The following is a 14,411-nucleotide window of genomic DNA, read 5'->3' as shown; positions in this document are numbered from 1 at the left end:
GGGTGGTGGTGGTGGGGTGGGGTGGGGGGTGTGTGTGGTCCTTGGGCCACGTGGGAGGGCTGGAGATGGTGGAGTAACCCAGCCCAGCCAGGGAGGCACCACACCTACAAGACCTGGATACCAAGGTCTGCCTGAGTGTCCCTCAGTGGCAACACCTGCTGCATTTCAGAGCACTCATGGTCATCCTCGTGCCCTCTGACGAACCCCGAGCCTCGTCTCTCAGGGCCTCTGCACTGTGCGTCTCCTCCCTGTGCTGCTCTTAATCTGTAATAAACCATCAACCATCGTGAGCCTAACAGCTTTCCTGAGTTCTGGGAGTCCTTCTGGTGAATCACTGAACCAGAGGAGAGTCTTGGGGACCCTTGAAAACATGGCTCATCTGATTAGTGAGATCACAGAGACCGACAGCTACCCAGTGGTACTTGGGACCACCCGGGGGGAGTGTGTTCAGTGAATTTAAAGGTAGTCAAAGAGAGACCCATCCTCTGTCTGTCTCTCTCTCTGCTCTGCCGGTGACCAGCCGTGGACATCACAGTTAGTCCACCTTGTCAGCTGGACTCTGCTGTAATTTTCTCTGCAGAGGTGTCAAGGTCTGGACTTGGGAGGGGTCATCTGAACCCCCTTCAGCCTTTGGCCTGAACCTTACTCTTTCACCCACTTCCCCCGGGACTTGCACTTGGGTACTGGGGTGGCTGCTGTAGATCTGACTCCGTGGAGGGGAGGAGCTTGTGAATAAGCCCCCCTCTATCCTCCAGCAAGACTTTTCACTCATCCCACTGGCAGGGCTTCAGTGAAAAGTTCCTGGACCCTTCTAGGCAGACCAGGCGCCCCTCCAGATCTCTGCTGTGCCCAGCAGCCCGGATAAGTCAGGAACAGATGTTCACGCCCTCAGGGGCCTCCAGGCCTTGGGTCCTTGCCTGAAATTCGTAGCAGGTCAGGCTCACAGAGGAGAAAGATGGCCTCTCCGACCCATCCTGAGGGGACGCTCCTGCCCAGGGGAGCTTACTGGAGTCTGACACCAGCCCTGAGGCCTGAGATTCCCCAGTTGCAGCTGCCACTGGTTCCTCCATCTTGGGTGGTATCTTCTGATGGACTCACTTCTCCTATATCTTCACAGCTGTCGCCCCACTCACCCAGACCTGCTCATGCTCACTGTTCCTTCCCTGGAGGGCCCACTCGGGACCTGGTTAACTGGCTAAGCCTTTGGGGCTTCTCTGGCATTGGTAACTTAATTGGGAGGCGGTTCCCCAGAAGGTGACTATACTGCACACGAAGGAAGCCTGCAGGAGCCTTGGGCTAAAGTGCGGATATACAGCCCAGGACCAGACGCTCAGGACTGTCCATTTCTGCTCAACCTGCTCTCGCTGTGAGAGAGGAAAGAAAGTTTCTTCTACTCTAAAAAGGGGGAAGCCAGGAGGTACTGACATTACTGAACAAAAGGGCAGGACACGGGCCAGTGAGGAACTTGCCGTGAATGCGGCTCTTGTCCATTTGCTCTCCCCCAAATCACCATTCATCCTTCTCTGTCCTGCTCCAGGCCCGGGAGGCTGCACCCTGCGGATGTGTTGGGGGACTCACTTGCCTGCTGGCTCTCGGGTGAGCTGGACCAGTAAGAGGCATGTTAGCAAACTGGAGTGGGGGGCAGAGGCACTGCTCCCTCCTTGCCTCTGGCCAGGCTTCCTGGCAGTGGCTTTGAACCCACAATGACAGCCCCCATCTTCCCCACCAGCCTCGCTTTCTCTTGGCTCTGGAGAGAAGCACAAGGTGGTACTGGCTTCCCTCTGTGCTTTATCTCTGGGTGGCACAGCATCTCTGCTTAGTTCCCTCTGCCCACAGCTTTGTAAAAAGCCCCTTCTTAAAGTCTCTTGAACTATATGAGCTGCATTTTATTCTGCCCGAACCCCTGACTGATGATCAAGATTCGTCCAGAACAGTTAGATGACATACTGGTTTGCCAGGAGGTCCTCTTTCTCCTGGATTTCCAGGTACACCCTAAGAGAAGAGAGAAAGGAAACATTAGTTCTGCTAAGGACATAATCCTGCCCCCCCTGCACACCCTCTCCCCAAATCTCTATAACCTGCCAGGTGTTAACTCAGGAGAAAAAAAAAATCACCCAACCGTAAACACTGGCACCAATAAAAATTCACGGTTTCCAATCTCAGTTGAATACCCGAAGCTTCTCAGGAAATACTCAACTGTGGCAAATGTTCAAAACAGTAAACTATCCCTCCTATAACTCCTTTCCAAAACATGGAACCGAAAACCACTCGTGCATGCAAAGTGTGTACCTGTGTGTGCACGTTTGTGTACACACACACACACACACACACACACACACACACACACACACACCTATCTTAAATTTCTGCCATCCTTTTCCAAACACAGGAGGAAGGACCAGCTTTGAAAAAGAGGAAGGCTCTTCTATGGAACTGACTCTAAGGGTGTAATACTGAGAGTGGAGCAGATACAATAAATTCAAGTATTTGGAGACAGGAATGAGAGGGTAACTTTCTTCTCTGAAATAGAACCCAAGGAAGGGAAGGGGAGGGTGCTTTATTGTTCCTGCTTATAGTGAACCAAAACCATAGACATGGAAAGATGCGAGTCTAAGCAATAAGTCTAGCACTACTGGTTAATGGTGCTAGACCTCTGCTCCAAGAACTCATGGTTGTCTTTTATCCATTTGGTCAGTAAGTCTGTAACGAGTAACATCTATGTGCCTGTCACCCTGTTAGGCATCAGGGACCAAGAGATGCATAAGACACGTGGTTCCTTCTTGGAGCTTCTTGGAGCTCAGATCTATCTGAACGAAAGTCAGATCTATCTGAACGAAAGTCAGATCACAGAGATAAGAGACGATTATCACTGTCACCAAGTGGGAAGAGATACAGCCTCAAAGAGTATTAGGTAAGTCTGTAGAATTCCCTTGAAGGGAGAAAAGCCATTACATGGCTGAATTAGGAACAGGTCCATGGAGAAGATGATACCTGATCTGAGCAGAACTGACCAGCTAGGTACAAAAGAAAATTGACAAAACAATAGGAGGCATTGCATGGGATAACCAGGAGCTTACAAGTTTCTGAAAGCATCACACAAAAGCCAAAGAAGTGAAACTAGACAATGCAAGCTCACAGGGTACAGAGAATACAGGAGCAACACATAAAAAAATGTTCGAGCGGGAGGGGAGACTAGTGAAGATGACCAGCTCCCACGGGGGCATCCTGGTCAAGGGAGGCCGGGAGAGGCTGGAGAAGGGTTCGGGAGACAGAGCCTGCACCCTCTGCCTTTACTTACGTCTTGGCCAGCTGGTCCCTGGGGACCGGGGAATCCAGGTGGGCCTCGAGATCCCTGAAGAAAAAGAAAAGACATCCCGCCCACCGTTTAAGCAAAAGAAGGCCCCCCTTTCCTTGGGTCGGTTCTCCTTGTATAGAAGGCCTGGTGCTCTGAGGACTCTCTGATGGAACGTGGGTGCCTGAGAGCCGCCTTCTCAGAGCTTACACATTTCACTGCGCTCGTGGAGGTGGATGCATTAAATACACACAGAAAGGATGCTCGGAAAGTCTTCCCTGTGAGCCTGACTGCCCAGGCCCCCTTCACAGGCCCCTTTCTTGAGTGGACAGGGCAGCTCCTGCAGTGAGACGGGCCTGAGCTCACCCCGGGTGCCGTGTGGATAACCAGCCCTGGGTGCTGGCCGGCTGAGTAGATTGCCCTATGAGAGGCCCAGCTCAGAGCCCAGCACTCAGGTGACCATTACTATTTGTTATTGGAAAGTCATTCCCACTCTGCTGAAAATTTCTAGACACTATCAGGAATCAGCACAAATCATCTCTCATGATGGATCTCACTTCCTGTAGGAATTTTCCTGTGTCTTCCACCCACCTTACAGATTAAGAGAGAGCCCTCACTTGCTCAGGGCTATGTGGCCGGGGGTGTGGAGCCAGGATTCAAAATTAGTTCCTCTGGCAATGTGATTAAATTTGTTTAACCATGGCCGTCCTTCTGGGAAGCAGAGATAGCAGAAAGCAAAGGCAGCGTCCGCCCAAAGATCACCATGCTCACTGCACTGGGCAACGCCCCACTCCCTCCTACTCCACCATTCCATAGGTCAGTGCTTACACCTTGGAGAGTTCGCACTGTTTAACATTAAAGATTTTTTGAAGCTATTGTATTTTCTGGCCCCTGCAATTTGAAATTGGTTTGATCGTATAATTTCTCCCATCAAAACCCAGCCCTTTATTTAAATCATACTGTACCTGAGGCCCTTTTTCTCCTGGTGGTCCAGAGGGGCCCTAAGAAACAAACAAACAAATAAGCTATGGAGAAGTGAAATGTTTATTTAAACATGCTGTGGTGTTTATTTCTAAGCTAGGTCTTTAACTGTCCTGAAGGGAGGAGCTGACTTCCCCCATCTTTAAGACATAGTGTCACACCCTTTCATACCACCCACTATCCTTGCACGTGGGAATCTTCCTGGAACCTTCTCCATTTGCCCCTGAACTAGTGCCACCCCATCCGGGCACCCACTGGATGTCTGACACTTGAGCCCATCTCTAGCTCCGGTGTGGAGTGGAACCAGCATCCCAGCATCCTCGTGCTGTGCCCCCTTTCTGCTTGGGCAGCACAGGCCTTGCGGGGGCGGGTACATCCAGAGCCAGAATCCCCAGAGTGGCCTGCCTGGCTGATGCTGCAGTGGTGTTCCTCCCCACTCCTACAAGTGGGTGCGCGTGTACACACACACAGACACACACACACAGACACACACAGACACATACACACACACGGGTCTGCCATCCCGCGAGTGTGACCAGCCTAGAATCTGGCTTCCGATGTTGCACTGCAGATGCGTCCCTTGCTTGAGGCATTAGTGTCTACTTTCAGTTCCTGCAGTGAGCAGAGCTGCCCCTCAGCCCTGAGAAGGCTCTGCCCTGCCTTTCTGCCTGGACATGTTGTCACACGCTGGTTCTCAGTTTAGATGTCCGCACCCTCGGAAACCTTCCCTGGCTTCTCCAAGGAGGCTCGTTAGAAGTGGTCCCCAGCCCCTGGGTGCATCCCGTCACAGACGTGTGGCCTAGTGCTGTCATCACTTCGGGGCCCGTCTGTCCTCTCTACTGAAAGGCCTACGTGCTGTCTTGGGGGAGCTCGGCACGCTCTCGCCAGCGCTCAGCACGGCCCCGGGCGTAGTCAGGACACAGCGGAACACAGCACACAGCACTCTGCTAAAATTAACATTTTATGGTATGAGGAGAACTGGAAAATCATGTGTTATCATCCTTTCCACTGACGATCAAACTAAGGCCCAGAAGAGACAAAGAACCAGCCCAAGCCACGTCGGGAGTCACTCGCCGGGTGGGTTGAGTCCTACCGCCTGTTCTCGGTCCCGCGCACCTGTGCATCCCTGCAGCGGTGCCCATGAGAACTTCCCAGATGTCCCAAGAGGGACAAGAGACTTCAATCAGAGGCATACGTTTCTGGCAGTATGACAGACCAGGTAACCTAAAAGCCTGCCCACCAAATATGTCCCAGAACTGCCTGATAAAATAAAGTAAGCATTTTAAGTGCAGAACTGAGCACTACTGGAAGTAGGGGACATCTCCAGAGGCCTAAGCCAAGAGGGCAAGTCGAGCAGGTAAGACAGTGGACTCAGAGTCCCACCTGGGGCCTACCTGACTCACAGGTCATTGTCCCTTCATTAGCTCTCACTGCTCTGTCAAGCTGTAGGTCAATGGTACTCATGGACCAATATATACACATCCGAATTTCGTTCCTTTCAAAGTAGTTCCTTACTGAGGCTGCACACTTATTCTTCAAGGAAAGGGCTTAGGGACAGTTTCTTACTGGCCTGGGGAATGCTGTCGGATTTTAGAGGCGCCTTTGTTTCCAAATTAAACTCCACGATCCACCGCAAGCATTTGACTTGTTCATTAGACTAAGCTCCGAATTCCTCTCTTCCATCATTTAATATGAAATCTACATGGGAAGCATGGATTTTGTTGTCAAAAAGGTCTTCATTTCAAATCTGAGCTTTATCTATTATTAGTCATTTGACCTTGAGCATGTTACTTAGTTTCTCTGAGCTTCAGACTCCTCAACACAAATACAAAGCTGGGTGATCACCTTGCCTTGTGTGATCAGAAACAGAAGATCCTCTAAGTAGAGAACCAGACCGGTGCTTGGCCCATACGTAACAGGCATTCCTACGCTATCTTGCTAGTATACTTTTAAGAAATAGAAAAGTGTGGGATTGGTACAGGAGGGATTGTACCATGACTTCCCAATGTCATTCCTAAATCTGAAGCCTAAACATGTGCTCAACAATAATGACCCTCTTTTCCGAGATTACGCCCTCTGATGGGTTTGTTCAAGAGTCACTTTACCCAAAATACATTATTTTGGCCTTTGACACCATTTTTCCACTAAAAGGAACTCCAGCTCCTTGTAGAAATGACTGATCCCAGATCTGGGCAAGGAGTATGTACAAATCTGGAACATCCTGTCATTCCAAAGAGCAAAGGAAACTACCGAAGACTGCAGGGTCAACTTGAATAGTCTCCTATTTGCATCAAATAAGACCATTTGAACAGCGGAAGGAAGAATAACGGCGATATATTAAAACAAGTCAAATGTGTTTAAATCCATGGGTTCAAAATTATTGATAAAAAACAAAAACACCTCATTGATCATCTTTGCAAGATGCTAGGGAACCAAGTCTTTATTTGAAAATGATTAAAGGGAAAGCATTTACATTCTGCCTTCCATGTGGTTCCACTGGGTATCCGAATTGTAAATGAGGGAACATCTATCCATACAGAAGTATCCTAGCTAACACATAAAACAGAACTGACTGAACTAGAATAGCACCAATTTGCAAGCCCTGATGTGCTAACTGATCTACACCTTGGCTATCAAAGGGTGTGAATGTCAGAGCAAAGACACCACTGGACATCACATGCCTCCTGATGGCAGTCTTGCCAGAAAGATCAAACCTGCATCTGCTCCAGCCTCGACGCCCAAGTACGGGTGTACAGGAAACACAGGGACAGAGCAGTGCTAAACTGTTCTATGAGCAAAGTCCAGATGGAGGGAAGTTCTGAGACCAAACAATAAATCTTGTCTCATCAATTAAAATACTGCCATTTATATTTATATAAATTTGAAATTTGATCCCCTCTCCCTCCCTCCCATAGATATCTATTTGAAAACACAGCTCATTGTATTCTCCCATCATCTTTTATCTGAAGGGCTCATGGGTACCAGGCTATGTGCTGGGCTTGCCTTTCATCAGCCCAGTGAGCCAGGCTCACTGTCTGAACCTCTCTAAGCCTCAGTTTCCTCATCTGTAAGCTGGAAACAATCATAGTTCAGGCTCACAGAACCACTACAAAGACTGAGGAGGGTAGTGCACGGAAAGGGCCTCCCACCGGAGCCTGGCCCGTTGTATAAGTGCTCAGTATGCCTTAGGAATTATTAGGAACAACAAAGCCTCGTTGAGATTAGAAAGGAGAGTTTTCAACCAGAAGTGAGAGTAGAAATTTATTTAAACCCCCCCCCCTTTTTTTTCCCATCAAGAGAAGAATCCCCTGAGACTTTAATCTAAAAAGCCAAGATTGGGATATTCAGTTCCTGGTTATACAGGGAGCCCTGGGGTCTGGGGCGGTGCATTTTTGGTAGGGACCCTCCCCAACCCCTCCTCTTCTGCCCACGGGACCTTGCTCCGCGCACAGGACCTTGCTCTGCACACAGTGCAAGACGAGAGTGCGTGGCCGGGAATGAAGCCGTGCAGAGCCTGTCCTGAGTGTCGGCTTTGAGGTACCTCTCAGGAAATGCCTGTTGTCCCCAAGTAGCAGCCGGGCAGATGGGGCTACCTGGCTGTACATGCTCATTTCGAGGGGCCACGGACCAGCCTAATTCCGGGACAACGAGAGTGGATCTGTGGTTTTTAGAACCAAAGGAATTGGACTAAACCAGCAGATACGACATATGAACAGAAACAACGGCTAGACTTGCAGGTCAATAGTTCGGAAGCGGTAACGGACGTGAGAAGACCCTGGCACAGGAAAGGACACTGTAAATGTGAACTTCTGTTCCACCACTGCCCTGCTTGGGCATCTGCTTGGAGCTGGAATGCTGGCATCCAATCCCAGTTCTACACATCCTAACTGTGGCTTCAGGCAAGTGTCACATCTCTTAAGTGGTTTCCTTTATTTGTAAAATGAAAGGGAGAACAAGGTCTGCCTGGAAGGGTGGCTGGGAGGATTGGATGAGAAGTTGTCCATGAGGTAAATGAGAGAATGGGTGTGGCTGCCCTGCTTACACAGGACCCTGCCAGTAGGCAGGCCACGTGAGCTGCGGTTATGACTGCTCTAGCTTTTAGTGGCTTTCATTTCTATTCCTATTATATTACTCCCTAGAAGAGAGGGAGCAGAAGAAAAAAAAAGAACCTTCCAGTTAGGACACGTGACACCTTCCAGTTAGGACACGTGACGTATGCTTTTGCACACAATCAGCTCCATGCATCCTTTTCCCCGATCACACTGTTGGTCTATTGAGGGCTGTTAAGCTAGTTTTCTTTGTACGTGACCCTCAGCGCCTGGGCAAACAGGCGTCAGAACAAGTGACTCCAGAGAAGGGAAAACTGAAGATGTAGAGGACGGAGACGCGATCTCAGCCAGCGAAGGCTGAGAAAGACGTCTGGGAAGGATTTTTATGACCTCAAAAAGTCCAAGGCAAGGTTCCAAGTGTTACTACCACGTTGTAATCCGCCCAGCACCCCTGACCCATAAGGAAACTACTGCTCAGCACGGAGTCTTGGGGTGCGGGCTGCCAGCGGGAATCCCGCCCTTGCAGACCTCAGGCTCCGAGGCTCAGTGATCTTCGGCAGCACTTTGATTTCTGCCCTCAGACGCTACAAAAGGAAGCTCAGAGGCAACCTGATTTTTTTTTGGTTAATGTCTCGAAGGCAGAAGCCAAGACTGCAAACAACTGCCTCCCCACCCACCCCCCGCCCCACGATGTGCAGACGTCGGCAGAGAAAGTCCCGGGTTCCTTCCAGGGGTCGGCACTGCTCCTGGACGCCGAAGGCCTTGGAGCTCAGCGCCACAGAAGGAAGGACGAGAAGAATCCAGCCCGCACGTGAGCACGTAATGGAAGCGAACAACCCTGCCCATCCTGCCAAAGCCACAGGGGAGGTGAAGCAGAGGAAGAGAACTGGCTTTGGAGGATGTGGCAGTGATCTGCACCCTGGCCCTGGCCCTGGCCTAGCTGCGTGACACTGGCCAAGTCACCTCACCTTCTGAGCCTCAGACTGTTTACCTGGAAAACACTGACGAAGCAGGCCCCTTCAGGACCCCTCTCCAAATCCCCTGGGCACGCACCCACCTGGCAGCTCCTCGCTGAATGTGCCTGCCCCGGGGGCGTCTGGAGCCGTAAGGGGATGCTCGCCCCCGAGTGCAGGGCAGCTCCCCGGGAGCAGCCTTCCACCAATGCCCAACGGGAGTCGGTATGCAAATACCCCGGCTCTGCCGCTCTTTTGGAAGAACAGCTCTGCAGCCGTACCCCAGTGTCCGAGGGCTTGTCAGTGGAGGCTGCCACTCCCTAAGGGGTGATTTCTGAGACAATTTCCCAAATAAACTCCTTGCCCTTGAATCCTGTTCTCAGGAGATGCTTCTGCAGAATCCCAGCCTTCGCCAAGGGAAAAACCAACTCCCAGGGGACTGAAGGGCTGAGGATGCGGACGCTTCTGGACTCAGCACAGGACCAGATATGGACCACTCAGCCAATGGCAGCGCTCCTGTAAAGCGCAGGCACGTGAGGGATGAACTCACAGCCTGTCAGCACCCCTTCTCCACCTTCTCCGCACACCCGCTCTCAACACACCCCTGAACCCTCATTACAGACAGCCAGGCCATTAGGAAGGAGCGTCAGCCAAAGACAGAATTCATGAAAATTCAGCAACGCTGCACCCACCACGGAGGCTTTTAATAAGTCAAAGTGGAGGAAGGACACTGAATAGTTGATTTTCGGCCTCCTGGCTGGAAGCAGCCAATTACTTTTCAGGTAGAATCACTTGGGTAGTAACGTATTTCCCGGGCGATTTCACGGCTCTGAAGCGGGAGGTGGAGTGAAGAGTGCCCGCCTCTGCTGCCTGGCTTCCTGGTTAAGGGCTTGATAGGATGAATCTTGGGGAGTGGACGGGGCGTGGAGAGACCCGTGAAATGACAGAGGGACCACCCCGGTTACAGCCCTGCGGGTTCCTCCTTCAGTCCGTTTCTCTCCTAAGGGGCTAATTCCTGCATGATTCAGAATCCTAACTCTTAACAGAGCAGGCCCCCTGAAAAGAGGGATTTCAGAAGTAAGGAAGCCTGAGCTGCTGTCTCTTCAGTACACCTTCTGCCATGTTGCTCCTCCTGGTTACCAGCAGATGACAAAAAACAGCCAAAGACAAAAGATAAAACGGATGTAATAGAGGGTTTTGTTCATCAGAAATTTTAGCAGAGAATCTCTTCTAAGAAAACCAGACTAAAACTGGACGTTTCCAAGAGGATACCACCTGCCTTCTCCCTGGTTTCCAGGGACCTTTAGGAAGACAAAAGGCCACTGGTCTTCCTACCACCTTGAAGGTCGCCCCGTTGCTGGGGGCTGGAGTGGTAGTGACGTGGTCATTTCTGGTACGAGGCGCACTTGGGAGGGGGGTGGTCAGAGAAGAGAGTGCCCCGGGGAATTTCAGGGACAAAGTGAGAGGCCCAAGACCAGCCCTGGGGTGTAAGACCACCACCGGGGGGAGAAAAGGGGGTTTTAATTTAACAAGTGGCATTGTGGGTGATACACTGGATTTCCTCTCAAATTCTTTGAGAGACAAATGAGGAATGAATGGGATCACTTTATTTCTTGAATGCAAAACCAAGCAGAGACCGGGTCATGTACTGCTCCAGTTTATATTCAGATTACACTGAATGGGGGTGAAGTTAGATTGTGCTTCTGGGTTAAGATAATAATGATCCCAACAATATCAACAATGATACATGGGCAGTTTGGATATTAAGAGGCTTAGCAACAGGATCTGAAAACCACTGGGTATTGGAGCTTCCTTTAAATAACAGTAAGGCAAGGTGCTACAGACTGAATGTTCGCGTCTCCCCCAAATACATACGTAGAAACCTTAACCCCCAGTGCGATGGTATTTGGAAATAGGGGTTTGGGGTGATTAGGTCACGAGGGTGAAGCCCTCATGAATGGAATTAGTCTTTCTAAAGAAACTTCAGAAAGCCCCCTGATGCCTTCCACCCACCACATGAGGACATACAAAAAATAACCATCTATGAACCAGAAAGCGGGCCCTCACCAGACACTGAATCTGCCAGCACCTTGATCTTGGACTTCTTAGCCTCTAGTACTGTGGAAAGTAAATTTCTGTTGTTTTTAAGCCACCCAGTCTAAGGAATTTTTGTTACAGCAGCCCAAACAGACTAAGACAACATGGCTGCCAAAAAACCAGCAAATGCAAGTTTAAGGCGCATGAATAAGGTACTGTGTCTTTAGCAAAGAAGGGACTAAACAGAAGATAAAACCCCAGAATTGAAGACTGGTCTTTACTGAATGACCTTCAGTTAAAGGGGTGGGGATGGAGGGAGGAGGTGGGCTCTTTGTGGTACAAAGGGAAGAATTAGAAGCAGCGGTAAAAGGTACAGACAAGCATAATCCTACACTGTCTGGAAAGAAATTCCTAAAAAATGTCTATTCTCTACAGAAGTAACTGTCCAAATATCAAACCCAGATGCACGAGCTTTCAAAGAAGTGTCTGCTATTCCTGGAGGTCTTCAGGGCATGCTGGCTGAAGACGCTCACGGCAATCCTCAACTTGGATGGGGCCTGGGGGTCATGGATCCTCATGACCTCTCACAGCTCAAAGGTTTTACAGTTCTTACAGTTACCACCTCCAGGGAGCCTGCCAGCTCACACCCAGGAGACTGATGTGAATTAGTCATCAAAACCACCAGTCCAAAGACCACTTCCTAGATTTTATTTTGGAGATAAAAACCTTCTTGATTCCACTTACGTTCTCACCTGTACGTTAATTGGAGGAAGAGGGGTAATGAACTCGTTTTTGCCTGCAATACATGAAAGCATGCTGTTTCTTCCACATCACACCCCTTTCCCAACCAATTCACGTTCACTGGCTATACCTCAGTTTTTGCAAAGTCTGGCCAGTGAGCACTGTTTTTCCTTTTTAGTTTTTAGTGAGTTTTGTTCTCTCACTCCTCTTTGAATGAGACAAGTCTTGGTCTCCCCAGAAAAGCCTTATTCCTATAGGAAATACACCAAGTTTTAGAAACAGTGTCAGTCACAGCGGACAGACCTACAGCCTGGCCGGCCCAGGCATCAACGACCCACTACCAGAGTAGCCGGGAAAGGCGTGTCCCTGCTGCAGGGCCTGAGCAGCAGGTCCCTTGGGAGCCAGCAGGGGCTGGCTGTGTGCCAGGGAGCAAGGGTGTGCTGGGTGGGTAAGGACTCACAGGAGGGCCAGCGACCCCAATGCCCGGGTCTCCGTGGTTGCCAGGAGAGCCGGGGATCCCAGGTGCACCACGGTCCCCCTGGAAAGAGAAAACACAAGGTCAGGAGGTCAGCTCTGGGCAGGAGAGAGCCAGGGTGCAGGGGAATCATGCCCCTCCCACCGTCCGATCACACTCTCCAGCCAGCACTCCTGCCCCAACCCGGATTCCGAGTGCCCCCTGAAGTTCATCCAAGCTGGCATCATCCCACCCAGTCCAACACACGTGGACCACAGCCACTGACCGTGACCATGCACCTTTCAGGGCTGACCATGCCCCAACCCTGACCATGGCTCCAGATGTGATTTTAACAGTGTGACACTCCCCCAACTTGACCACAATTCCAGGTTTTACGGTGTTTTCTCCAGACTTCACCTTGCCCCCATCCTGGACCCATGACCATGTACCCACATTTCAGCTTAATCCCCACATCACCAACACATTAATCCATCATTTCACCAATAATGTGCCAAGTACCTACATTTTGTGGGTCACTTTTCCAGGGGGTGGGGGCGGGGAGAATGACTGAGGGGTAACCTTTGCCTCGTGCATGGCGGTTAATATAGTGTATGTTCAAGTTCTGCCTTCAGCGCTCAGTCACTGCTGGCTTAAGAGAGCGACACGTTTCCTGAGCTTTAGTCCTTCATTTACGAAGGGCAGGTAATAGCAGGAGCTGCCAGGCCCGCAGATGCCGTGCCCGTTAGGGGATCGTGCCTACAGGGCGCCCGGTACAGCAGCCAGTGCACGTTAGCTGTCGGGGTTGCGGCTGTTCTCAGGTGCCTGTCATTCTGGACGTTGATCGGAAGCGGAGAAGGGGGAAGGAAAGAAGAAAAGGGAAGACGTTCTGCTTTGCCACTTGCTGTAGAAGGATGCTGAGACAGTCATGCCTTCGGAAGAGTAGAAGGGGGAAGGAAAGAAGAAAAGGGAAGACGTTCTGCTTTGCCACTTGCTGTAGAAGGATGCTGAGACAGTCATGCCTTCTTCTGCATAATTTCAAAATCCTCCCCCTCTGAAAACAAGTGCTTATCCTAACTCAGATGGCAGCCAAAGCTGACTTGTACTGACACAGGCTGTTTACAGTCTTTAGACATCTCGTTTTGCGTGGATACTTACACATTTCTGTTACATCAATATTAATGAGTCTGATGAGGAAAGCTGCCCCACACACCACAGTAAATGCAATATATGTTGCTTGCAAATTATTACCTTTCGAAATTCCAAAATAAATTCGATCCAAAGCACACAGGGCCCCCAGGATTTTGTGTAAGAAACTGTGCACCTCTGTTCGGTCAGCAGACGGCAGCCAAGCCTGATACTGAAACGGGGGGGTGACCCCGTTGAAAGCACTTAACATCTCCAGGATGAGTTAACTTGTACGACAGATGGAAACAGCCTTAGGAGGTCATTATGAACAGCCGATGAGATAACGTGCAGCACATTTATTTCAGGTAGAACCTGGCGTTGCTAGGCAACACTGCTTTACTAAGGTTTATGTTTTTAAGCATTAAAGGAAAACCCTATTAATCATCAGCTTATCCTGAAACCACCATGTCAATTTGAAAACTTTACACTTTGGACCTTTAAGAAAAGTCACGCTTCGAGATGATTTGTTTTTCTTGCAGTGTGACTGTTCCTTGGATGAGTATATAAGTTATATACTCGTTCAACTGATGTTGGTTGTTTATTCATTGCAAACCGCAGTCCAGACTCCAAGACCAAAGACGACTCGATCATGAGCCCGTTTTCAATACTCTTGTGTTAAATTCAGAAGAGAAATCCAAACAGGGCTTGTGAAGTTCTCACAAAAGAGATGAACCACAATCCGAACCTCTCACTACACTCTGGTAACACTGTCTCTTTCC

The 14,411-nt window shown here is 50.0% G+C and overlaps 1 protein-coding gene across 1 annotated transcript in view; it reads right to left on the bottom strand.

Annotated features, from left to right (window-relative positions):
• COL22A1 (collagen type XXII alpha 1 chain) overlaps positions 1–14,411 on the bottom strand; it is a 253,822-nt gene that overhangs the window by 63,874 nt on the left and 175,537 nt on the right. Inside the window, exons 39-42 of the mRNA XM_007464595.1 lie at positions 12,514–12,591; positions 4,258–4,293; positions 3,299–3,352; positions 1,948–1,992 (exon numbers count right to left, since the gene is read on the bottom strand). Coding sequence (XP_007464657.1) covers positions 1,948–1,992; positions 3,299–3,352; positions 4,258–4,293; positions 12,514–12,591 — 213 coding nt within the window. The remainder of the gene's footprint in view (positions 1–1,947; positions 1,993–3,298; positions 3,353–4,257; positions 4,294–12,513; positions 12,592–14,411) is intronic.

This window comes from Lipotes vexillifer, unplaced genomic scaffold, assembly GCF_000442215.2.
Source record: "Lipotes vexillifer unplaced genomic scaffold, Lipotes_vexillifer_v1.1 scaffold394, whole genome shotgun sequence".
In the NCBI taxonomy this organism is placed as follows: Eukaryota; Metazoa; Chordata; class Mammalia; order Artiodactyla; family Lipotidae; genus Lipotes; species Lipotes vexillifer.
This window is presented reverse-complemented; position numbering and strand designations above follow the sequence as displayed.